Source organism: Penicillium arizonense (assembly GCF_001773325.1).
Source record: "Penicillium arizonense strain CBS 141311 chromosome Unknown PENARI_contig001, whole genome shotgun sequence".
In the NCBI taxonomy this organism is placed as follows: Eukaryota; Fungi; Ascomycota; class Eurotiomycetes; order Eurotiales; family Aspergillaceae; genus Penicillium; species Penicillium arizonense.
This window is the reverse complement of record NW_019173278.1, coordinates 2453943-2477682: the sequence shown is the minus strand read 5'-3', so window position 1 is coordinate 2477682 and position 23740 is coordinate 2453943. Positions and strand designations below refer to the sequence as shown.

Here is a 23740-nt window from a genome sequence, read left to right as displayed (position 1 = left end):
AAAATAGATACAATGCAATGTAACAGCATGACCTGACACCACCCCCTTCCCCTCAACTCAAAACACTCAAGCACCCACAAGCACCAACACTCAACACCGCTCAAACACCCGATACAAACCCTTCAAATCAGCAACCTCAACAACACCACGCAACAACCGTGACGTGGCAACCAGTCGAGCTCGCACAGCCGGGAAAAGAACGTACTCCAACATGCGAATGATCTGCGCCCGGCGCGCCCGAATAAATGCATTTGTATCCAGCTCGGACGAGGACGAGGACGAGTCATCGGTTACAACCGGCTCAGTCGTGGGGTCTGCAGATGCAGGTGCAGGTGCGGGTGCAGGCCCAGACGCAGACCCTGATGCATCTGCATCCCCCGCAAGAACGGGAAGTTGCTCAGGCGTATAGAAAGCCGCAAGCTCACGCAAAAACGACCGGAAACACCCCTCCTCACTAGTCCAGTCGACGTACGGTCCAAGGCGGAGTAGGAAGCGAGGTAGTTTCGACAGGGCGGGCACATACCCCTTCAACAGCAGGGGTATCGAGAGAAGGTGGCCTTCCGAACTGATCTGCATAGAGAAATACTCATTTAGCATTTCGCGGCGTTCGACGAGAGTGCGGGCGATCATGTCCGGTGCATTTGCGAAGATGATATCTGCTTCTTTCTGAGTTGAGTCTTGGGTTGAGTGTTCTTGTCTTTCTTCATCTGCGGCGATTTTGAGGAGGTCTGTCAACTTTGGTGCTGGGGTTAGTTTTATTGTGCCGAAGTTGCCGAAGTCTGTTAGGCCGATTTGGTAGAAGAGTTCGTTGCTTGTTAGGCCGTAGTCTATTAGGTAGAGTTTTACGCCGGATTGGATTGCTGCTAGGCGGCGCTGTTCGTCGACTAGGCCGACGTAGGTGTGTGTTGCGAACATTTCTGTTAGGGTGTTGTGCATTTCGGCGCGGACGTTTGCTCGGAGGGCTTTTATTGAGGATAGGGCTATGCGGAGGGGTTGGCGGTCTGTTGTTGTGTATTGGAGGCCTTCTTCGAGGAGGGAGGAGGTTTGGTTGTCGGTTTCTGGGGCGCTGGGATTGGATGGATCTCGCGACGAGGGTGCTAGCATTGCTGTGATTTTGCGGACTTTGGAGTCTGTTCGGATGAGGTTGTTTTCGTAGGGCTTTTTGGTTGTTGCTGGTGTCTTGGGTATTGCTCCTCTTGTTAAATCTGTTCCATCCTTGGGCTCATTTCTGTCATCCTGTAGGGACTGGATGGTTGGCACGGTAGGCAGAAGGCTTTGTGTTAGGAATGTCCGACTTGAGTCCACCTCCGCGAGCTTGGATCGAATTTCGGTGCAGACAAGGTCGATGATTTCGTCTTCGTTCAAGAAGTTGACCTCGCGCTTTGTTGGATGTACATTGACATCGACACGGTTGGGTTCAATCTCGAGATCAAGGTAGACGAAAGGGTGACCACCCTTGGGTAAAAATGCCGAATATGTCTGTTCGACTGCGCGCTTGAAGGCTGTTGACTCGACTGCACGGTGGTTGATGAAGAGCAGGATTACTGTCTTCTTGACATGATAGTTGGCATTGGTGGCAAAGCCAGATGATCGAAAGCCAAACTTCTTATCTTCGGAATTGAATTCAACAACTTCGTTCGCGACAGCACTGCCGTGGATCTGGCGGATCCGGTCGACAGTATTGGCGCTAGCTGGCGTGGAAATACTCACGCCAGAATCACCGTGTTTGCGGCATGAGAATGCAACCCCAGAGCAATGGACGGCATATCGGCCAACGACATCAAGGATTTTGGCATACTCTTCACTTGCTGAGCGGAAGGCTCTGCGTCGAGTAGGAACATTATAAAATAGATCCTCAACCTTGGAAGAACGTAAGTTTGAGATCCCAAATGGCACTCTATTGACTTACTGTGATCTGAGTTCCTCCCCGTCCAGCCGTTGCCTTGGGTGCCGCATTCTGTCCCGGCTTCGCAGGAATCAGCTTCCCATCTCCGTAATGCGCTCGCCACGCACAGCTAGAACCAGCTGTCTTTGTCGTGACAGTTAGATGTGCGATGTGACTGATACTGGCCAATGCTTCACCGCGGAATCCATATGTTCCGATAGAGGAGAGATCCTCAAACTCCTTCAGCTTGGATGTGGTAAATCTTTCGCAAAGAATGGGGAGATCATCTCGCTGCATGTTGTCAGACTTGCTAAAATTGTGCCTGGGCTCTTCCAACTTACATCAATGCCATGGCCATTATCAGTAATTTGAAGTAGTTTCAGGCCTCCGTCCTTGACTAGGACTTCAATGGAGGTGGAGCCAGCGTCGACTGCATTTTCAATCAACTCCTTCAGCGCATGCATTGGTGCGACAATAATCTCTCCAGCCGCGATCTTATTCACGACATCAGGGTCCAGAGCCTGCAGGTAAAGTCAATATCTGCTCTATAGACGGGATTGACACGCGTTGCCTTACCTTGATCTTCTTCGGTTTGGGGGCCTCTTGAGTCCCGGTCTCTTCGGCCGCGCGTTTGGTGCCGCGCTGTTCAATGTTTTCTGTATCCATCTGGTCTTCCATCGTGAACTCTGAGATCTCCAGAAGGGAATGAAGAGTGATGGTTGAGGCGCGTTGGACTGATCAAGATCCGATAAGGCGATAAGGCGATAAGTCGCTGATATCATCGTGTTGGACCGCGCCTTCGTGACCAACACTCGTCTTAACACTGTCTCTTGTTGCTCTTATGTCCTAAACGCCTTATTTCAGCTCCAACGGGGCTTGTCTTTTGACGCACATTATGGCCCCCGCAAAGATGCCCCTTCGAGCGGACGAAGAGATGGGAAAGAAGGATGACGATCACCGTCCCCCGGGCGAAGCGCGCTTTCTACCTCTGCGACATCGAAATATTACTAGGCCTCGTCGTGTTCTCTTCGCCTTGCTTGGATTATTCCTTCTGTATGAGTTCTTCAAGCACATGCCAACAGACTTAGCACCCGCTGCTGATCGATACAACCCTTCGGCTGCAAAGTTACGACAGGAGACACTTGCGCAATTGGTTGGTTCAGAGCAACCGCGCCCAGCTCCTAAGACAGAGACTGAGCCCAAGCCCAAGGTATTGGAGCCAGAGGGCAAGGGTGTATTTTACGATGGCGAGGTCAAGTTCTACGAGTTAGCGCAGTCCCTCCCTCGCAAGAAGTACTCGAAAGACACAGCCAGCCGGGTAGTTGTGTTTGCCGCATCGAGTCTACGCAGCGTGTCAGATATGTTGCCTCTTGCGTGTCGGATGGCAGGTCAGCGCCTGAACTACGTCCATTTCGTTCTAATGGGCAAAGAGGAAATCTCGATACAAGGAATTAAACAGGTTAATGGCATCAGAGATAATGAATGCCCACTGGTATGGCATGGTATGATATTTGATATCTCATATTTAAGAACAACTTGCTAATAGCCTATAACTGAACAGATGGTCGGCCAGACCACGCGCCTCAGTCCAGCGATTTCCGGATGGAACGATCCGTCGTGGGAGGCTTACGACTCCTCCAGGCATATATTCGACCAGAGGTTATAATCACACAAGGCAGGAGTTTGGAAGACGACTTCTTTTTGAAAGGCGTGCAGACTCATTCTCGTGAGAATGGCACTCCTCACATTAGTCTTACCTCTGCAGCAAAGGATCTTCTGTGGATAGCATTCCTGGATTCCACAGCTCTTCAATGTAGGAAAACTTCTCCGCATTTATCTGCCAGTGTCTGGCACCGAACTTGGAAGGCTAACAATATGTGCTATAGCATGGAATGAGCTACAGATTGAAATGGTTGTCCATGCACCGTCTCAGTCATCTGGTTCTGTGATTCGACTTGTGGAGTCATTGAATGCAGCCGATTATCTGGGATCTGTCCCCAGACTGACAATTGAGCTTCCTTCGCTGGTGGATCCGCAGTTGCTCCAGTTCCTCCAACATTTGGATGGGCTGACCCAGCTTGCAGATCGTATCACTCTTCGGCGACGCATTCAGCCGCATTTCATGGATCCCGTGGAGTCTTCGCTCCGCACAGTGGAATCATTCTACCCGCGAGATCCAAACGTCACCCATTTGCTTCTGCTATCACCGCAGACAGAGCTAGCGCCGTCGTTCTATCATTACCTAAAGTACGCTGCGTTGAACTACAAACAGTCTGCCCATGCCAAGCGCGTGTTTTCCAAAATGATCGGAGTTGCACTGGAGTTGCCCTCTTCCAAACCCACTACTGGCAGCGAGTCATTCACTCCACCGGTCATGAGCGGTACAAACCGAGATCAGTTCCTCTCCTCGTTCCTCTGGCAGGCCCCAAATAGTAACGCGGCTTTGTACTTTGGAAACGCATGGGCCGAGTTCCATACTTTCTTGTTTAATCGTCTGTCGACGCCAGAATCCGCCAAGGCCTCTCATGAAAAGTTGATATCGGAAAAGTATCCCGCCTTCATGGAGCATTTGCTTGAGATGATTCGTGCCAAGGGGTATTATCTCCTTTATCCCTCATTCCCAGGTACCAAAACAGCTCCCATTGCGACGGTACACAATGAGCTATACCAACCACCAGAAGAATTTGCTCATAGTGCGAGCCTTTCTAGCTCCGATAATAAGGACATTCAAGATATTGATGATCCTACAAAACCGCTTTCGGGCGACTTTACCGCTGGACTGCGGTCTGTTGAGAAACCCTTGAACCGCGCATCAACCATCATGCCTCTCCTTGACCTTTTCTCAGCCGGTCTTCCAGATCTTGATGTTCTGCCTCTGCTTGCATACGATGGCGAAGAGATGACAAACGCTGCATATAATGAACAGACGGAAGAATATGCCAAGCAGTTTCGTATTCACTACGGAGGTTGTACCGAGAATACTGATCCTTCGCAGGAGTTGTTTTGTGTTGGAGAGTCTCTGGGTGCAATCTGAGCAGGACCTGCGTAGCCATTTGGTGCAAATTTCTATCATATTTAGCAAAACCAGGGTATATGTAAAAAAGCTATTCTGCCATCCTTTCCTCATAAATAAGAAATATTCCAACATCTTAGCAGAAAGAAAGCTGTGGAATTGCCGCAAAGCAATGACGAGGGCTTGGCGCTTATATAATCCGGAGCTCGGTCTGGTGCAGCTCTGTGCTCTCCATCCATCACCAGCTTACAATCCACTTGTGTTACTTGTTACTCGCAGAATTCCATCTACTTCTGCTTCGTAACGTTTTCTGCGATCTCTCGTTTGGTTCCTCCTCCCGTCCTACCCTTTCAATTTTCCCCGACCTGGTCGCCAGCTACCTTGAAGAATGGCGAACGAGGGCGAACGGCCAACCTCCGCCGACAAGGGCAAGGGCAAGGTTGATGATGTTCGCGAACTCAACGGCAAGAATACCGAAAATGGCGAGAAAGCGCCAGTAGACGGAAAGAAGAAGGACGAAGAATCTCCAGATGGTACGTTGCGATAACAGTCCCAATGATGAAAGTCCCGGATTCTGTGAAAGATCCGTGCCAGCACTGGACACATATGCTGACTCTTGCATCTTACAGAGGAGCTCAGCGAAGAGGATCAGCAATTGAAGAGTGAACTTGAGATGCTTGTTGAGCGGTTAAAGGTAAGGCTACTCTCCTCTTCATCCGCATGGCAATGACGTTAAACATCTTTTTCCGCATGCAATAGGAGACAGATACCTCGCTTTACGGACCTGCACTGGACGCCATTAAGAACTTTATCAAGACCTCCACATCATCCATGACAGCTGTCCCCAAGCCTCTCAAATTCCTCCGACCGCACTACGATGACCTGGCCGGGCTATATGAGAAATGGGTCGCGGGCCCCGTCAAGGTTGGTTCTGTTGTATCCTCGTTTGGATTCAAGATCTAATCATCTCATTTCTAGAACTCGTTGGCCGATATGCTATCGGTCCTCGGAATGACGTACGGAGACGAGGAGAAGCTGGAGACCATCAAATACCGTCTCTTGGCCAAGTCGGAGGATCTTGGCTCCTGGGGTCACGAATATGTCCGTCACCTCGCACTTGAAATCGGACAAGAATACCAGAACCGCTTGAACTCAGAGAACGATACCCAGGATCTAGTGGACCTTGCATTGTCACTGGTGCCATATTTCTTGAGTCACAATGCTGAAGCCGATGCGGTCGATCTCATGAGCGAGTTGGAAATCATCGAAGACATTCCCCAATTCGTTGACGAGAACACATATGCTCGTGTCTGCCTGTATATGGTCAGCATGGTCAACCTGCTCACTTACCCTGAAGACCAGCAGTTCCTCCGAACCGCCCACGAAATCTACGTCCGCTACAACAAGCTCTCTCAAGCAATCGTGCTCGCTATTCGGTTGAACGACACCGACCTCATCAAGAGTGATATCAACGCTACCTCCGACAAGGCTCTGAAGAAGCAAATGGCTTTCCTTGTCGCCCGCCAGCAGATTTGGCTTGACCTCCCGGCTGAGGATGAAGAGGGAGAGGCTCTTGCCGACTGTCTCAACAACACCTCCATCCCCAGACACTTCAAGTCCCTGGGCAAGGAACTTAACATCCTGGAACCCAAGATGCCTGAGGATATCTACAAGACACATCTGGAGAGCAGCCGCGGGGCAGGACTCACCAACCTCGATTCCGCACGACACAATCTCGCCAGCGCATTCGTAAACTCGTTTGCCAATGCGGGCTTTGGTAATGATAAGATGATGCTCGTGGAAGGGGACAAGGGCCCGTGGGTGTGGAAGACCAAGGACGATGGTATGCTTTCCACAACGGCTTCGCTGGGTATGCTGCTGCACCGTGATGTTGAGGACGGCTTGGACAAGATCGACAAGTTCACCTACGCAACGGAAGACGAGGTCAAGGCTGGTGCTCTGCTCGCTATTGGTATCTTGAACTCTGGTGTCCGACTTGACTCTGACCCTGCTCTTGCTCTCTTGAGTGACCCTGACAACCTTGAGTCAAAGAGCACCCCAATGAAGGTTGCCTCTATTATGGGACTTGGCCTGGCTTATGCTGGCTCTAACAAGGAGGAGCTCCTCGAGGTTCTTCTTCCCATCGTGGAGGATGCCTCACTAGACATGCAGCTGTCCGCCATGGCAGCAGTCTCGCTTGGCTTGATCTTTGTTGGCTCCTCGAACCACCAGGTCAGTGAGGCGATCGCCACCACCCTAATGGATGAGGAGCGCCAGAAGCAGCTCAAGGACAAGTGGACGAGGTTCATGGCTCTTGGTCTGGCACTTCTGTACTTCGGTCGCCAGGAGGAAGTTGATGTTATCCTTGACATCCTCAAGGCGGTTGACCACCCCATGGCCAAGCCCACTTCAGTTCTTGCCTCGGTGTGCGCTTGGGCGGGTACCGGCACAGTGCTGAAGCTGCAAGAGCTTCTCCACATCTGTAATGATATCATCGAAGAGAAGGAGGAGAACAAGGGTGATGAACTTGTCCAGTCGTACGCTGTCCTCGGTCTATCGCTCATTGCCATGGGCGAGGACGTCGGACAGGACATGATTCTCCGCCAGTTCGGTCACCTAATGCACTATGGCTCCAGCAACATCCGTCGGGCGGTTCCTCTCGCCATGGGTTTGATCAGCCCTAGCAACCCACAGATGAAGGTGTACGACACACTGTCCCGGTACAGTCACGATAACGACAACGACGTTGCCATCAATGCCATCTTTGCCATGGGTCTCTGTGGTGCTGGTACCAACAACGCCCGTCTTGCACAGCTCCTCCGGCAATTGGCCAGCTACTACCACCGCGACCAGAACTCACTATTCATGGTTCGGATCGCCCAGGGTCTCCTCCACATGGGTAAGGGAACAATGACTCTCAACCCCTTCCACACCGACCGCCAGGTCCTCTCTCGTGTTTCGGCAGCCGGTTTGCTCACCGTGCTCGTGTCGCTCATTGACGCGAAGCAATTCATCCTCGGTGACCACCACTACCTGCTCTACTTCCTCATTACCGCCATGTTCCCCCGATTCCTTATTACCCTCGACGAGGACCTTCAGCCCCTCACCGTCAACGTCCGCGTTGGTCAGGCTGTGGATGTGGTCGGCCAGGCAGGTCGCCCAAAGACTATCACCGGATGGCAGACCCAGAGCACGCCTGTGCTCCTGTCTCACGGTGAGAGAGCCGAGCTGGAGGATGAGCAATACATTCCTCTCAGCAGCACTCTTGAAGGCTTGGTTATTCTGCGCAAGGTACGTTTTGATCCTAGTTTCATCGCGCCATTTATATCCGACAATACTAACTTACCCTTCTAGAACCCGGACTGGGAAAGCCCTGAGTAAACTAAACTAGATATTCCCCGATTTACATCAATTGCCTGCAACAAGCGAGGCTCGTATAGTGATCGGGTTATCGTTGGACCTAATGTATTCAGAACAATGAAGAATAGCATGGATTTGTTTTACAATTGTATTGGTTTCGCGGCTTGGACCGCTATAAATGTTCGGACTATGTTAGACAGGCATATCTCAGGGCCTTCATGGGCTATGTACGAGTACCTAGAGACATGATGCTTGATACAGCTACATCCCAGTCAAGTCTATTCAAACGAAATTACAATTAGCACACTCATCATCGTATAAACCATCGCATAAACCCAAGCAGCATGCAGAGCTATCAAGGTTCTCATCCCGGATAGGAAATAGGGCTTAGGGCTTGGCTCTTATCAACTTTTTTCCTCCGCCGCATCGCAGCTGTTTGACCAGCCCCAAAGTTCAAGTCAACGAACCAGTTTCTGGAAATCGGAAGGGAAGAAAAAGCCTCTTTACTTCCTCGCAACTATGAAGCTCGACGCCAAGGCCATCCGCTACCTCACCTCTGAGGATTTCAAAGTTCTTGCGGCGGTACTTATCGGCCCCTCCACCCCGCGATGTCTATCTTTATAGACGACGCGCATATGTTCTATGCTAACTGCAGAGATAATATTAGGTTGAAGCCGGAAGTCGTAACCATGAGGTCGTTCCTACGCCGTTGATCTCGCAGCTTTCGGGCCTCCGAGGTGGCAGCGGTGTCAACCGCGCAATCTCGAACCTCGCAAAGACGAACTTAATCGCCAAAGTGAAGAATGCCAAATGTACGATACACTACCATATATTCGTATCTTTGCAGCGCTAACCCGGCTGTCACAATGCAGATGACGGATACCGACTCGCATACGGAGGATTGGACTATCTCGCGCTGAACGCGCACCAGAAGCAAAAGGTCGTCTACTCAGTCGGCAACCAAGTTGGTGTTGGAAAGGAATCAGACATTATCGTGGTGGCACACAGCAGCGGAGCGCAACGCATTCTCAAAATCCACCGTCTCGGCCGTATCTCTTTCCGAACCGTCAAGACGAACCGCGACTACCTACGACACCGACACACAGGCTCATGGATGTACATGTCGAGATTGGCAGCGATGAAGGAATTTGCATTCATGAAGGCCCTACGCGAGAACGGATTCTCGGTCCCCGAGCCCATCGCCCAGAACCGACACACCATCGTTATGAGTTTGATTGATGCTTTCCCGCTGCGTCAGATTTCCAGAGTGCCTGAACCGGCTGCGCTATACTCTGAGCTTATGGATATGATCTTGGAGCTTGCCCGATTCGGTTTGATTCACGGTGATTTCAACGAGTTCAACATTCTTATCAAGGAAGAACAAGACCCTAGTGCGAAGGGCAAGGCTCCTGCTACTGAGGAGGAGGAAGATGAGAATCTCCGGCTGGTCCCGGTTCTTATTGATTTCCCGCAGATGGTTTCCGTTGACCATGCCAACGCTGAGATGTACTTTGACCGTGATGTTGAGTGTATCAAGCGGTACTTCAAGCGCAAGTTCCACTTCGTCAGTGATATCCCAGGTCCTTCTTTTGCCGATGCTAGAAAGAAGCTCCTCAAGAACCCTGGTAAGCGTCTGGATGTCGAAGTTGAAGCCTCAGGCTTCTCGCGGAAGATGGCTCGTGAGCTCGAAGCGTACATGAAAGACGTGGGAGCCACCGGTGATGGAGAAGGTCGGGATGATGAAGATGAGGATGATGAGGAAGAAGAGGAGTCAGGGTCTGAGGAAGAGGAAGCAGATGACACTCCCGAGAACAAGGATTCGGGGGATATCGACGACAGCACCAAGCGGTTAGAAGAACTTCGAGTCTCGGAGTCATCAGCGCAGTAAAGGGAAAATGACCGGGCTTTTTAATGACCATTTACGATGAATCAAGCATGTAATATAGGTTTTGAGCTTTCCTATTAACATTGAATGCATAACTGGCATCTCTGAGCAACCGCTTTATTCTCGATAGCCTCGTAACATAAAAGCAGAAGGACCAAATGAGCCATTTGGACTGGGGTATACATAAGGACGTCAGGAAAATTCTCCTCTCCTGAGGCAACCACGCCGCCAATAACCAACATGGTCTTGGACAGGACAGGCGCAGGGCTTCGCCCGAGAATTGATGGGTTCTTTGCATAACATGATTGTAGGGGTGATTTCCTCCCCGGTTAGGAAGGTGGGTACCCATATATACTCGATGCTCACGTGATCAGCTCGGACCTGCTCAGTTTTGATGCGCAGTCCGGAGACGCCTCCAACGACAATCGCTCAACCCCAACACAATGGTGCGCCTAAGCAGTCTCAAACAAAAGCTGAAGAGCAAGGTCGTCCCAAAACTTCTCCAGGAGCAGGCCAGCCCCCCGAGAATCGACCATCCCGCCAAGGGCAAGCCGGTCTACCTGTACGTCCATCCAAAATCTCCAAAAGTCCCCATATCGACACCGGAATGCCCCAAACACACCCAGAATCCCCAGAAGTGTCAATTGAACACGGCTACCCTCAACCGACCAAAAAACATCGGGCTAATAACTCCTTCCAAATAGTCCCCAATTCCGCATCGCTCTCATCCGCACCCCCAAACTCTCCCCTTACTACGCTCAATTCCGCGTCCCCCTCGCCTTCAATAAGTTTGATCTCCGCGATTACCTCCAGAACCTCTACGGCGTCGGCGTCCACGGTATCCGCAGTTACGTGCAGCAACAACCCATCACACGTATCACCCGCGATGGAAAGGGTTACGGCCCATGGCGCCGGCCTAAATCGCAGAAGCGCATGACCGTCGAGCTGCGTGAGCCTTTCGTGTGGCCCGAGGCGCCGAAGGATTTCACCCCGTACGTTGCAGCCACCCCTGTCACTGTTACTTTTTCTCCTTTTCTGTCTCTTGCGTTTTATTGTAGCCTCTGTCTCGAGAGAGACTCTATGCAACCAATGTCTTTCTTTGAAACCTGACGCAAACAAATCGAGAACTATCCACTAACACCAATTCGCCAATAGATGGGAAAAGGAAGGCTGGGAAACCGCCGAGAAATGGCAAATCGACCAACAAGAAAAGGACCAACCCAAGCCGAACAAGGGCCAGGAGCCCGACCAGGAACTGCGCGATGCCTACGCCAAGCAGGCTAAGGATCTCCTTGAGAACAAGGAGAAGTGGCGGCCGACTTGGAAGGGTCTTGGCTTGGACAAGGTTGAGAAGACTGGCGATTTCATTTTGAAGAATTCGTTGCCTGAGTGGTATACTACGCACCGGAAGAGCCGCGGTAGGCGGTAAATGGGTTGTATTTGATTGTTTTCTCTGCATTATTCTCCATCCGTCTTGTGGGGACATTGGTGTTTTTCTTGTGGTCTGGCCTTTGTTGTTTTGGCTGGGTCTTTGTATTATACTCAGGTAGACTGTATACATTTGACTGTGGCGTCTTATTTGTCGTGTCTTGTGTTCTCCTTTATACTGTAAGTGGTGTGGAGAGGGTGTTTGTTGGGTCTGGAGTATAGTGAAGATGCGATATATTGAGTGAGATATGGACAGAAAGAATCCTTGACAGGCATTAACGCATCAGGAAGGAGAAGCCGATTAGGTACAAATCGCTGTGGCCGTGAGGGCCACTATCACGCTATGCAAAACGAAGGTATAGAAGATCAAATATGCTAGACAAAAGGAAACAGACACGCGCTGAACTGATAGAGAGAACGGTCTAGAGTCGGCTCTCGAGCAAGTTCATGTGGTGCTGGCCGGGCCATTGGGCATCGGGCCAGATGGTGCGCAGTCCCTCCCAAATATGTCTGTAACCAATTGTTAATATGAGTTGGATAAGAGGATATAATGACTTACCGAACATAGATGATTTCCAGCCCTTTGGTTACTTCTTGTGGAACATCCTTGACGTCCTTGCGGTTGTGATCCGGCAGCAACACGGTCTTGACGCCGGCGCGGTGAGCACCAATCAGCTTCTCCTTGATGCCGCCAACGGGCATGACCCGACCACGCAGAGAGACCTCGCCGGTCATAGCGATCTGCGGCGGGACTGGCTTGTTGGTGAACAAGGAGATCAATGCAACAGTGTGGGCCAGACCAGCGGAAGGCCCGTCCTTGGGAATGGCACCTGAAGGGCAGTGAACGTGCAGGCTGCGGCTCTTCATAATATCCTCATTGGGGTCGTGGGTGAGACCCAGCTCGAAAGAGTGTGCCTTGACCCACGTCAAGGCTACCTCGACAGACTCCTTGAGCACGTCACCCAGCTTGCCGGTCAGCTGAACGCGTCCGTTGCCGGGCATGTCAGCCACCTCGATGAAGAGGATACTGCCCTGGCCGCCAGTGGAGTATGCGACGAGTCCTGTGACAACACCGGGACGGCCGTGCTTCTCGGCAATCTCTTCCTCGAAGCGCTCAATTCCCAGGATGTCCTCCAGGTCTTCAACTGATACGACAGGGTTGTAATCGTCCACACGGTCAGAATCATTGGCATCGGCATACTGAACCGCCTTGTGACGGCAGATGGAGCCAAGTTCCCGCTCCAAGTTGCGGACTCCCGATTCACGAGTGTACGCCATGATAGTCTTGTCAATTACCTCGTCAGACATATTGACCTGGCCCTCGGTGAGACCGTTCGTACGAATCTGCTTGGGGATCAGGTGCTGCTTGGCGATGTGTCTCTTTTCGACTGTAGTGTAACCAGACAGGGAAATTGTCTCCATACGATCCAGTAGAGGTGCAGGGATGGTATCCAAGGAGTTTGCCGTGGCAAGGAAGAGAACCTTGCTCAGATCAATGGGGATGTTGATATAGTGATCGGTGAAAGTGTGGTTCTGCTCGGGATCCAAGACCTCTAGCATGGCAGCGGACGGGTCACCTTGGAAGTTGGCGCCGCCAACCTTGTCGATTTCATCAAGGAGGATGACAGGGTTGGCAACACCAACCTTCTTCAGACCGTTCACAATCAAGCCAGGCATGGCTGCAACGTACGTGCGCCGGTGGCCACGGATTTCCGCCTCGTCTCGGACACCACCGAGGGAGATACGGTGGAACTTGCGACCAAGAGAGGCAGCAACGGACCGTGCAAGACTAGTCTTACCAGTTCCAGGGGGGCCAACCAGAAGCAGGATGGGAGATTTGTCAGTCATACGCTTGGACTTGAGAATCTGAAGTCGGGTTTCGAGCGCAACCCGATCAGACTCTGATAGGAGAGGAATATCCTTCTCAACATCACCAACCGCTGAGACATCCAGATCCCGAGAGAGTCCTGAGATCTGGCGTTCAACATCCTGGTTGGTGGACTGCTTGAGCCGCAACACAGCCAGGTATTCAAGCAGCCTCTTCTTGATACGCTCCAGGCCGTAGTGGTCTTCGTCGAGCTGTTTCCTGGCTCGCTTCAATGTGTCGGGTCCAAGCTGATCCTCTGTGACCTTAGTCCATGGAATCTCAGACAGGTTCTCCAGGTAGGTCCGGCATACACCGTACTCGGCGTTGGCAGGGTTCATCTTACGCAGACGCTTCAATTCCTTGTCTGCTACCTTTCGGGCTTCGGGGCTAAGCTCTGCATCATTCAATTTCTGCTGCAATTCGTCAACCTCATTGGGTTCCTTGTCTTCGTCGTTGCCGCGGGCACTGGCTGGCCCAGGAGGTGTGAGACCGGAGAGACCCGACATTGCGCGCTTTGCAAGCAATTCACGCTCACGAGGGTCAATCTGACTGATATCCATGCCCGAGGACGGGAATGAGGTCGAGCTAACCGAGGTCACTCTGACACTGCTCTTGATATGCTGGGCCTGCCTGGTGAGAATCACAACGACCCTCTCCAGGCGTTCTTTCACATCCAACGATGAGAGGATGCGCAACTTCTCCTCGAAGCTTGCATCAGAGACATCTGCCATGAAATCCGCAAGCTTCCCTGCCTGCGTCAATTCCGTCTTTGATATATAGAGTTCAAACTTCCGAGCAACAAGCGGTGAGAGGCGAGATGAAGCCGCCGACAGCAATGATGAAAGACGCAAGAGTGTGAGAAGCTCTCTAGAGAGTTGTCTCAGTTGTTGGAATAGATCGGCGACTTCCGCGTCGCCTTGGCCCGAGTCTAATGATATGGAGGTTAGCCGTATTCTTTTCGCCGTCTATAACACACTTACTGCTTTCATCATGAAGAAGAACGTCTGCTTCAAAGTATGGCCGGTCTCGGATCACTCTCTTGATCGAGAATCGTTGTGACCCCTGGACGAGCAGGAAGGGCTCGGAGTAAGCCCGGCGCTGAACTCCGATGACCTTGCCAACCACACCGTATCGGAAGAGGTCCTCCTTTCTCGCCTGGCCCGCATCGATGGAGTCGTATTCGTCCTTCCGCTCTGAATCAGAGTCGCCTCCCTCGAGAAGCTGCTGTCCATCGCGGCTTAGGAACGGGGAGCTGAGCGGAACACATCCGAAGGTGATGCTGTTGGCATCTCGTTTCGATGGCTTGTCCACCAATGAGGACAGGAGATTGGCGAGATCGGGGCGATTGGAGACAGGAATGCGGAGAGTCACTCCGGGTAAAAGGACCGAGCCCTTGGCGAGGGGAACGAGGGGAATCTTGATGGTTCTCGAGTCGGATCCCATCTTGTACCGAGATGGATTGGGTGGCAAAGACGCGGATCCAGTAAGTAGAAGTATCAGATATCAGTGAGAAGAGAGAGAGAGAGGAGGAAGAATGGGGTAAATTGGGGGGATGTGGGGAGAGGATTATAAAGAGGAGGAGGTTCCAGAAGCGCGTGGATGGCAAGTCCGGGGCAGATAAGAGGAGAGTCGCATGTCTCTCAGTCTCCACGTCCCGGGGCCGAGGTAGTACGTCAGTCTGCAGATCAAGATCTGATTAGAGATGGTAATTAACTTATCTTATTTACTATATTACTCTTGTTCTTTATTCCTACTTCCTATTTCTATATCTCCATCTGTTTTTTTACTCTTTTTTAATCTTGCATTGTATTGCCATTCTCATTGCCTGATATTCACGTGTCCCGTGATCGGAGTTCCTCTTGGAGCCCACTTTTGCCTCCCGCAACATTTCCTCGGCTGTTTGATCCCAGCAACATCGCATATTGTCCATTTGTCTTGCATCGCTTACGTCTTTCGTACTTTGATTATTGATAACATCTCTGTGACATTGCCCCTCATAATGGTCGCCGCCGCCCCTAAGACCTTCACCATCGGCACCCGTCAATCCAAATTGGCCCTGTTCCAGACAGATCTAGTCCTCGAGGCACTGAAGAAGGCCTTCCCACAATATGAATATAAGATCCTCTCCAAGGAGACCGCTGGTGATCTGAACACTACCATTGCGCTGAAAGACTTCACCAGCAAGAATCTGTGGACAGAAGAATTGGAAGAATTGATGATCGGCGGAACAGTCGATCTGATTGTCCACTCGCTGAAAGGTGAGACAGTCTTATCATAGAAAGCCAATGCCTAGTTCAATGAAGACTAACGCTGTTTAAATCCTCAGATGTCCCCACTCTCCTCCCCTCCACCTGCAAGCTGGGCCCGACCATGCCCCGCGAAGATAGCAGAGACGTCCTAGTCGTCAAGCAAGGCCTGCCATACAAGAACCTATCCGAGATCCCCGCCGGCTCAGTCGTTGGGACCTCCTCCATCCGCCGCACAGCCCAATTGGCCCGCAAATACCCCCACCTCAAGGTCCAGGATGTCCGTGGAAACATCGGTACCCGACTGTCAAAGCTGGACGCCGAGGATAGCCCCTACACCTGTATCATTTTGGCCGCAGCTGGTCTACTGCGTCTTGATTTGTCGGATCGCATTACACAATACCTTGATTCCAAGAGCAGTGGCATGCTCTATGCCGTCGGACAGGGTGCCCTGGGTATTGAGATCCGCAAGGATGATACCGTTCTCGGTGAGATGCTGGACAAGATCTGTCACCAGGATACTACTTACTCTGTTCTGGCTGAGCGGAGTCTTTTGCGCACCCTTGAGGGTGGTTGCAGTGCTCCGTTGGGAGTTGAGACTGAATGGGTTGAGAGTGCCGGGTCTAAGAAGCTGCGCATGCGCTCTGTTGTTGTCAGTGTGGATGGTAAGGAGTGTGCTGAGGTGGAGATTGAAGGTGATGTCGACTCTGCTGAAAGCGCCGAGGCCTTTGGTGTTACTGTAGCTAAGGCCTTGGTCGCTGACGGCGCTGGAGCTATCCTTGAGGCTATCCAAGAGAACAAGAACAAGCAGAATGTCTCGGCTTCGACTTGAATGTTTAGGTAGATATTAACTGTGACTAGGCAGATACCCTAAAAGCGAAAATAGCAATTAACGAGTGTTCTAGTCTCATATATGACTGTCATGGTGGATTCAGTGATGATATCCATGGTCTACATTCGGTAAATATCATAGCTATCCGCTAAAAGTCCGTCTGTCGTAGATTTTGCTTCATAGTAAAAGATTTATCCCCGGTTCAATGTGTTACCAGCTCCCTTAGGATTAGCTTCAGTATACTCATCCCAATACCTGGCCTTCATGGTCTCCTGGTCGGCAATTGCATGATCGTCCTCATCAACTTCCGGCTTAATACCGGATGCCTCTCCACCTCCCTCAATAACATTTCCTCTTCTATGTTCCTCCTCAAGATACTCATCAATAGTCATGGTAGGAAGGTTATGACCAGAACGGAACACACCCTGCTGCATTTCCGAACGCCGGCCCAGCAGCGTAAACGGTTGCATGGGTTTCCCTTTGTTGTTCAGAATCGGTCCGCCTCTTCCTCCCCTCAACAATTGAGACATTGAAGGATCCAACCTTTCTGAATAATTTAATCCTCCAATATTACTCCGCTGCCGTGGGTCGTCGGCTTGAGGTGGAGCAGGCGGGGCATTGCGCATGGCTGACAGTATCGACAATTCCTGCATCAGCAAATCTAAAGCTTGGAAGGTCTGATGTGTGTAGAGTTGGATCTCGGCGAGGTAGAGGGATCGGGTGTCGTCATCGTCACTTTGCAGTCGCGCTTCGTTGCGAGCCAGGTACTTTTTAACAAAGGTAAGCAACGTACCGACAGTTACCAGTTGAGAACTGAGAACAAACCTCCAATTTCTGCTTCAATTCTTTCTCCTCCCTAAACCGCGTGACCTTAATCTCCCGTCGAGCTGCGGCATCGTTGGCTGGGGCCAGCGTCCACGAGGACGGGTTGGCTATGTATTGCTCAAAGAGCTTCTTATCTCCCTCGGAAAGTAATTCATACTCATCCAAGCGTCCGAGAAATTTCTCATATTGTTCCAGTGCACGTTTCAGGGCAGATTCACGGTCTGTGGTGGCAGCTCGCTGCATAAGTTCGGCAAGGAAATATTCCAGTGACATGTACCTGAACACCAATATCAGTTAAATCACTCAGTCCTGCCGAATTAAAGTAACGTACTGAATATCATTGGTTGATATATCTTCAAGTGACTCGTTAGAGCTGAACAAGGACAGGATGCTGATTTGGCGCTGGCATTCTTGGAATTTGGCGATCGTCGCGTTCACATCGTCGCGATATGCCTCTGTGTTGGTATCGCCCCGCGATCCTAGTGTTTCCTTTTGTTCCTTTGCCGATGCAAACAGAGACCGCAGACTCTGTGGTTCCTCCATCTTAGAAATTGGGGATATGCAGGAGTTGGAACTTGGCAAGGTAATGTCCCCGCGAACTGAGTTTTGGGNGGGGGGGGGGCCTGATAAGATACGCTTATCGATAAGCAGGTACAGCTCGAAGTATAGACGTCTTCTCTTGTCCTTTGTTTTGCGATTGACTCATACGATGTCAACAATTTTCTTGATTGTATGCTTGTTTGGTTGTGCCCTTTGTCGTTGTGCCGGCTGCTTGTGTCACTTCTAATATAACATTTCGCCTCACAACGTATGTCGGAACTATATATTCCTGATGCTTCAGGTTAATCTCAATACAATTATTCGCACGATTACGCCCTTATTGTCAAATAATATACATTGACCTCGTGCTTATTGAACTTCAGTCTATTCTTCATTTATACAAGTAACACGAGATCAAAAAGCAAACGCCGCAAATAAGCTACACCTCAAACCCTCTCTCGCTTTATTTTACGATTCTCCCAACCAACACGTTCTTCTTTCTTCAACGCTACGATCTATCAAGAAAATGAAGCTTGAAGAACAAGAAGACAGCGCCTCCTCTGACGAGGAGGCGGTGCCTCGCGTCACCGTGACGGCACAGCGGCGTGCTCAAAACGCCATGTTTTCTACCCTGTTAGTGTTGCACTATCGAAGTATATATTGACTCTTGGCTCCCAGCTAACTTCGTGAAAGCCTCGCCCAGCATGCGTTGGATGATCTAGTCCACCCAGAAACTCGCATCAACCCAGATGCCGAGCTTTCAACCGCACGATTGCTCGCAAAACAAGATGGGGGAGTTGCCCTTGACCCCCGCGAATATCAGATCGAGCTCTTTGAAAGAGCAAAGGCTCAGAACACAATCGCAGTTCTGGATACTGGTATGACCCTTTTTTGCCACTGGTATTATGTGGTTGGCTAACCAATCTGTTCAGGCTCCGGCAAAACCCTTGTTGCGGTACTTTTGTTGAAGTACATTATCCATAATGAGTTGATCGACCGTGGAACTGGAACCCAGCCTAGGGTGTCCTTCTTTCTGGTCGATAGCGTCACTCTCGTATTTCAACAATCGGCAGTCCTGCGAAACAACCTTGATCAGAAGGTTGCTCACTTCTTTGGTGATCTGGGTGCCGATTTGTGGGACCAGCCGACCTGGGAGAAGCATCTTGAGACATATATGGTGATAGTATGCACCGCGGAGATCCTGAACCAGGCTCTATTAAATGGGTACGTCAGGATGGATCAAATCAATCTTTTGATCTTCGACGAAGCCCATCATGCCAAAAAGGAGCACCCATATGCAAGGTACCTACTTCCTTTCGCTATCGCATCAGATGCATTGCTCACTATTATCTAGGATCATTCGCGAAGCATACTTGAGCATGGAAGTTGGAAAACGTCCCCGAATCCTTGGAATGACAGCCTCACCAGTGGATACTAAATGCGACATAGCAGAAGCGGCGATGTAAGAAAAATGCAATGTTTGATTGAGCACTTTAGCTTACATTTCCTAGGAGACTTGAGACGCTTTTAGACAGCCGAATAGCAACCACATCGGATCTTTCCCTTCTACGACACTTCGTGAGCCGACCAAAGGAGGAGGAATGGGTTTACCAAGTACTCCATTCGCCATTTGAAACGGAACTGTATGGCACAATGAAGACGAAGTTTGGACACCTCTCGGTTCTTGAGACTACTTTTCAATTTGCGTTGCATGCAAGCTCAGAGCTCGGGGGTTGGTGCGCAGACCAGGTATGGCCACTGGCGCTGGCAAACGAAATGCTTCCCAAGCTTGAGGGTCAGATCGCAAAGAACGCAGATGTCAGCGTTGAAGCATCCGAAAAGGCCTCCAAAGAGATCAAGGAGATTCAAGAGGCCAATGAGTTTGTCAAAACCTACATGACGAATCAACCTAGTGAACCGGGAGACCTCAGCTCGAAAGTTCAATTGCTGATGAAGAAATTAGAAGAAAAATTCCAACGGGCGCCCCAGACAAAGTGCATTGTGTTTGTGCAGCGGCGCAACACGGCCAAGGTCTTGTTACAGCTGTGCAAACGATTGCGAATTCCAAACCTTCGTCCTGATGTCCTGGTCGGCGTTCGAAAGGGGGATCCTGTGGGGATGAACTCTACTTTCCGTCTGCAGTTCCTTACCTTGATCAAATTCCGACAGGGAGAATTCAATTGCTTGGTGAGTTACTATTCAGACAGGAAATTGGGACAGTAGCTAATTCTTCTAGTTTGCAACATCAGTCGCCGAGGAAGGCCTTGATATTCCGGATTGCAATCTGGTCGTGAGGTTCGCTGTTGCATTAACTTATCTCAAATGGGAAACTTGAGCTGATATATAGCAGGTTCGACCTCTACAACACAGTCATCCAATATGTCCAAAGCCGAGGGCGGGCAAGACACAGTGACTCAATCGTTAGTTTTTGGTACTTCCGTGCCTGATTTTGCCATCGGCTAACTTGATATACAGTACGCAACCATGATAGAAGCTGGGAATGAGAGTCATGAGCGGAGACTCCAAGAAGTTCGAAAGGCGGAGGTATGTACAAAATTTCATAAAATCGGGCTTGGCTGACATCAAAGCACGAGGTTTCCATGAAAAGTTTTTGCAATCTACTTCCGAAAGATCGATTATTGAAGGGAGCCGCGCATGATCTGGAAGAGGTCATCCGAGAAGCGAACCTAAACAGAACTTACACCATTGATGACACGGGAGCTAAATTGACATATCGCCATGCAATCGATGTTCTGGGTCGGTTTGCCAGCTCATTGGTAAGGGAACAGAGAATGATATCACAGTATTGACTATATGGCCTCAAACTAACAGCTACACACTTACAGCAATATGAGAAAGAGCGATCAGCCCAGGCCACCTATATCATCGCAGCGCAGAATGAAAAGTTCAGCTGCGAGGTGATTCTTCCAGAGACATCCCCCATTCGAGGAGTGTTGGGAAATCCAGAAAGCAAGAAATCACTTGCAAAACAGGCGGCTGCTTTTGACCTATGTCTATTGCTTCGAAGGAATCACTTGTTAGACGAGCACTTCAACTCAGTCTACCACAAGCGTCTACCAGCTATGCGAAATGCAAAACTGGCCCTCACAACTAAAAAGACTGATCAGTATGCCATGCGCACCAAGCCATCAATCTGGGCCAGGAATCAAGGCACAATCCCAGCATGTCTATTTGCGACATTGATTAGTCTCGTTCCTTCTACGCCACTCAGTCGGGACCATGGAAGTATTGTGGTGCTGACACGGGAGCGACTTCCATCTATGCCGCCATTTCCAGTCTTCTTAGAACATGATATTGAGACCGCAGTCAGCCTGACAGGCACTGACAGTTTCCTCGATGTTGCTCCCGTGGAATTAGATCTCCTAACTGTGTTTACACTCTCGGTCTTTCACGATTTGTTTCACAAGACCTATACCCGCGACCCAGAACGGCTTCCTTACTGGCTTGCCCCCGCTCGAGAGAAAGTCCAAGCAACAGATTCTCTCAGTATCCTTGAGGTTATTGACTGGGAGGCACTGAAATTTGCCAATGACAATCAAAATCTCGTGTGGTCCCAGGACATGAAGCCGGAATCTCTGTTAAATCGGCTCATCTACGACAACTGGAATGGAAAGTATCGGTACTTTCCACTTTCCATCGATCAAACCCTGTCCCCTTTAGATCCACCACCCTCCTATGTGCCTGTTCGAAAGTGGTCGAAAGACATCATGAATTGGACTTTGAGTTTGAGTAAGAACTCGCGGCCCAAGTTCTTTGACCGCTGCATCTGGGATCAGCCCGTCTTACAGGCAGAGATGGTTTGTCTCCGAAGAAACTTCCTTGATAAGGCAAGCGAGGATGAGAGAGCCGTCAACACAAAAGCGGTCATTTGTCCTCAGGCATTGTGCATTTCTGCGGTAAGTCATCTTCATTACAAAGATACATTCTTCGTGCTACTGACGCTAACGACATGTAACAGATTCCATTGTCTGTGGCCACGACTTGCCTTGTATTCCCCGCAATCATTAGCCGAATCGAGTCCTGCTTGATTGTCCGAGAAGGATGCGAGACGCTAGGTCTTGATATCAAGGCTGAGTATGCATTGGAAGCTTTCACCAAGGACTCTGACAATACAGAAGAGCACCGAGGCCTACAGATTCACGTCCAGCGAGGAATGGGAAAGAATTACGAGCGTCTCGAATTGCTAGGTGACTCGGTTCTCAAGATGGCCACGTCGATCTCGCTTTTCGCTCAAAATCCGGACGACAATGAATACGACTATCACGTCAACAGAATGTGTCTCATTTGCAACAAGAACCTGTTTGCCACTGCAACCCAGAAGAAGTTGTATGAATGGATACGTAGCCGTGGTTTCTCTCGGTATATTATCTACGTCTTCATTTGAGATAAATCGCATACAACTAACACTCGACTATAGACATATGTGGTATCCACCAGGCCTTGTTCTTGAATATGGCCGAGACCACGCAAAGTTCATTGCCAGCGAAGGAAGACATGCGCTATCTGAGAAGACCATAGCAGATGTCTGCGAGGCATTGATAGGTGCCGCTTTGCTTTCAGGAGGCAGCGAGAATCGGTTTGACATGTCTATCAAGGCCGTCACATTATTTGCTAATCACTCTAACCACACGGCAATGGTGTGGAAGGACTATATTGAAGCTTACAAGCTGCCATCATATCAGATCTGCAAGCCAGATGCAGTCGATCTTGACCTTGCCCAGCAGATTGAAAGGTTGGGTTACAAGTTTAAATACCCCCGTCTTCTGCGGTCTGCATTCACGCACCCGTCTCTTCCGTCGGCATGGGCAAGGGTGCCTTGTTACCAACGACTCGAGTTCTTGGGTGATGCACTCCTGGATTTGGTGTGCGTCGAACACTTATTCCATCGCTTTCCGCATCGTGATCCGCAATGGTTGACTGAGCATAAGGTCTGTTGCATTTGACATTTATGACATGTGACTAATGTTTAGTAGATGGCAATGGTTTCCAACAAGTTCCTCGGAGCACTGGCTGTGAAGCTGATGCTTCATCCGCACCTTCAACACTCCAGTGCACCCCTTCTTTCCCAAAACACGAGATATGCAGAGGCACTTCAGGTTGCAGAGAGCGAGAGCAATGGAGAAATGGACTATTGGCTTTCGGCGCCAGATTCTCCAAAGGTAGTGTATCCCACTTCCGGAGAATTGATTATATGCAGAGATAACAAAGTTGCTTTCTAGGCTCTCCCTGATATGCTTGAAGCCTATCTCGGGGCCATCTTCGTCGATTCCGGATTTGATTTGACGGTGGTTGAGAAATTTTTCGAAATGCACGTCCTACCTTTCTTCGGCGATATGTCGATCTATGATACATTCGCAAACAGACATCCGACGGTATGAACCTAGATTGCTGACCTCAATACCAAATTTCTTGCACTGACAAAAGCATCTAGACCTACCTTCACAGTAGGATCGCCCAGGACTTCCGATGCACTGACTATTGCTTGAAGTCTGGAGAGATTCCAGGCGTTGATGGAGAACCTCCTAATATTCTCGCTATAGTCATGGTGCACGGTGAGGCTATTGCTAAGGCAGTTGCAACATCCAGTCGATATGCAAAGATAAAAGCCAGCTCTAGGGCCTTGGAGACTCTTGAGTCCATGACGCGATCTGATTTCCGGGCGAAGTATGATTGTGATTGCCAGGGTGGTGAGGCGATAGCAGAAGCTGCAGATATCGGGACTGCGGTATGATGAAAATATTGTGGAGCAAGTAGAAGGTGGGAAGGGGATTTTATCTTATTTTAGTTCGAGAATAGCTTTTATTCAGCAAAGTATGACAGGTTTGGAAGTTTTGCATT

The 23740-nt window shown here is 50.2% G+C and overlaps 9 protein-coding genes across 9 annotated transcripts; 6 read left to right on the top strand and 3 right to left on the bottom strand.

Moving 5' to 3' along the window:
• Positions 1–90: 90 nt before the first annotated feature.
• PENARI_c001G09209 (mismatch repair ATPase MLH1) lies at positions 91–2563 on the bottom strand (the record flags this gene model as incomplete). Its single annotated transcript, XM_022626849.1, has 4 exons — positions 91–1860; positions 1910–2176; positions 2227–2406; positions 2462–2563. The coding sequence occupies 4 exons, from the start codon at positions 2561–2563 to the stop codon at positions 91–93; spliced, it is 2319 nt and encodes a 772-aa protein (XP_022493154.1).
• A 217-nt stretch (positions 2564–2780) lies between these two features.
• On the top strand, positions 2781–4919 carry PENARI_c001G00253 (uncharacterized protein; the record flags this gene model as incomplete). The annotated part of the gene is made up of 3 exons (XM_022626128.1): positions 2781–3387; positions 3447–3698; positions 3772–4919. The coding sequence occupies 3 exons, from the start codon at positions 2781–2783 to the stop codon at positions 4917–4919; spliced, it is 2007 nt and encodes a 668-aa protein (XP_022493849.1).
• Positions 4920–5286: 367 nt separating this feature from the next.
• Positions 5287–8279, top strand: PENARI_c001G08710 (proteasome regulatory particle base subunit RPN1; the record flags this gene model as incomplete). The annotated part of the gene is made up of 5 exons (XM_022626816.1): positions 5287–5431; positions 5528–5592; positions 5658–5822; positions 5877–8189; positions 8253–8279. The coding sequence occupies 5 exons, from the start codon at positions 5287–5289 to the stop codon at positions 8277–8279; spliced, it is 2715 nt and encodes a 904-aa protein (XP_022493536.1).
• A 498-nt stretch (positions 8280–8777) lies between these two features.
• Positions 8778–10146, top strand: PENARI_c001G03119 (protein kinase RIO2; the record flags this gene model as incomplete). The annotated part of the gene is made up of 3 exons (XM_022626355.1): positions 8778–8840; positions 8926–9070; positions 9131–10146. The coding sequence occupies 3 exons, from the start codon at positions 8778–8780 to the stop codon at positions 10144–10146; spliced, it is 1224 nt and encodes a 407-aa protein (XP_022493514.1).
• Positions 10147–10586: 440 nt separating this feature from the next.
• PENARI_c001G07346 (mitochondrial 54S ribosomal protein uL23m) lies at positions 10587–11572 on the top strand (the record flags this gene model as incomplete). Its single annotated transcript, XM_022626710.1, has 3 exons — positions 10587–10705; positions 10848–11135; positions 11299–11572. The coding sequence occupies 3 exons, from the start codon at positions 10587–10589 to the stop codon at positions 11570–11572; spliced, it is 681 nt and encodes a 226-aa protein (XP_022493447.1).
• A 421-nt stretch (positions 11573–11993) lies between these two features.
• PENARI_c001G02069 (putative LON domain serine protease) lies at positions 11994–14881 on the bottom strand (the record flags this gene model as incomplete). The annotated part of the gene is made up of 3 exons (XM_022626273.1): positions 11994–12081; positions 12131–14366; positions 14419–14881. The coding sequence occupies 3 exons, from the start codon at positions 14879–14881 to the stop codon at positions 11994–11996; spliced, it is 2787 nt and encodes a 928-aa protein (XP_022493304.1).
• A 556-nt stretch (positions 14882–15437) lies between these two features.
• On the top strand, positions 15438–16516 carry PENARI_c001G00323 (uncharacterized protein; the record flags this gene model as incomplete). Its single annotated transcript, XM_022626133.1, has 2 exons — positions 15438–15696; positions 15765–16516. 2 exons carry the CDS (start codon positions 15438–15440, stop codon positions 16514–16516), a joined length of 1011 nt encoding a protein of 336 aa, XP_022493172.1.
• Positions 16517–16707: 191 nt separating this feature from the next.
• Positions 16708–17884, bottom strand: PENARI_c001G08134 (IGBP1/TAP42 family protein; the record flags this gene model as incomplete). The annotated part of the gene is made up of 3 exons (XM_022626775.1): positions 16708–17283; positions 17342–17618; positions 17673–17884. The coding sequence occupies 3 exons, from the start codon at positions 17882–17884 to the stop codon at positions 16708–16710; spliced, it is 1065 nt and encodes a 354-aa protein (XP_022493036.1).
• A 523-nt stretch (positions 17885–18407) lies between these two features.
• On the top strand, positions 18408–23633 carry PENARI_c001G00533 (uncharacterized protein; the record flags this gene model as incomplete). Its single annotated transcript, XM_022626159.1, has 15 exons — positions 18408–18514; positions 18575–18759; positions 18814–19183; positions 19236–19343; positions 19393–20068; positions 20118–20176; positions 20232–20301; positions 20357–20425; positions 20470–20658; positions 20728–21798; positions 21861–22228; positions 22320–22830; positions 22876–23061; positions 23122–23274; positions 23334–23633. The coding sequence occupies 15 exons, from the start codon at positions 18408–18410 to the stop codon at positions 23631–23633; spliced, it is 4422 nt and encodes a 1473-aa protein (XP_022493944.1).
• Positions 23634–23740: the final 107 nt, after the last annotated feature.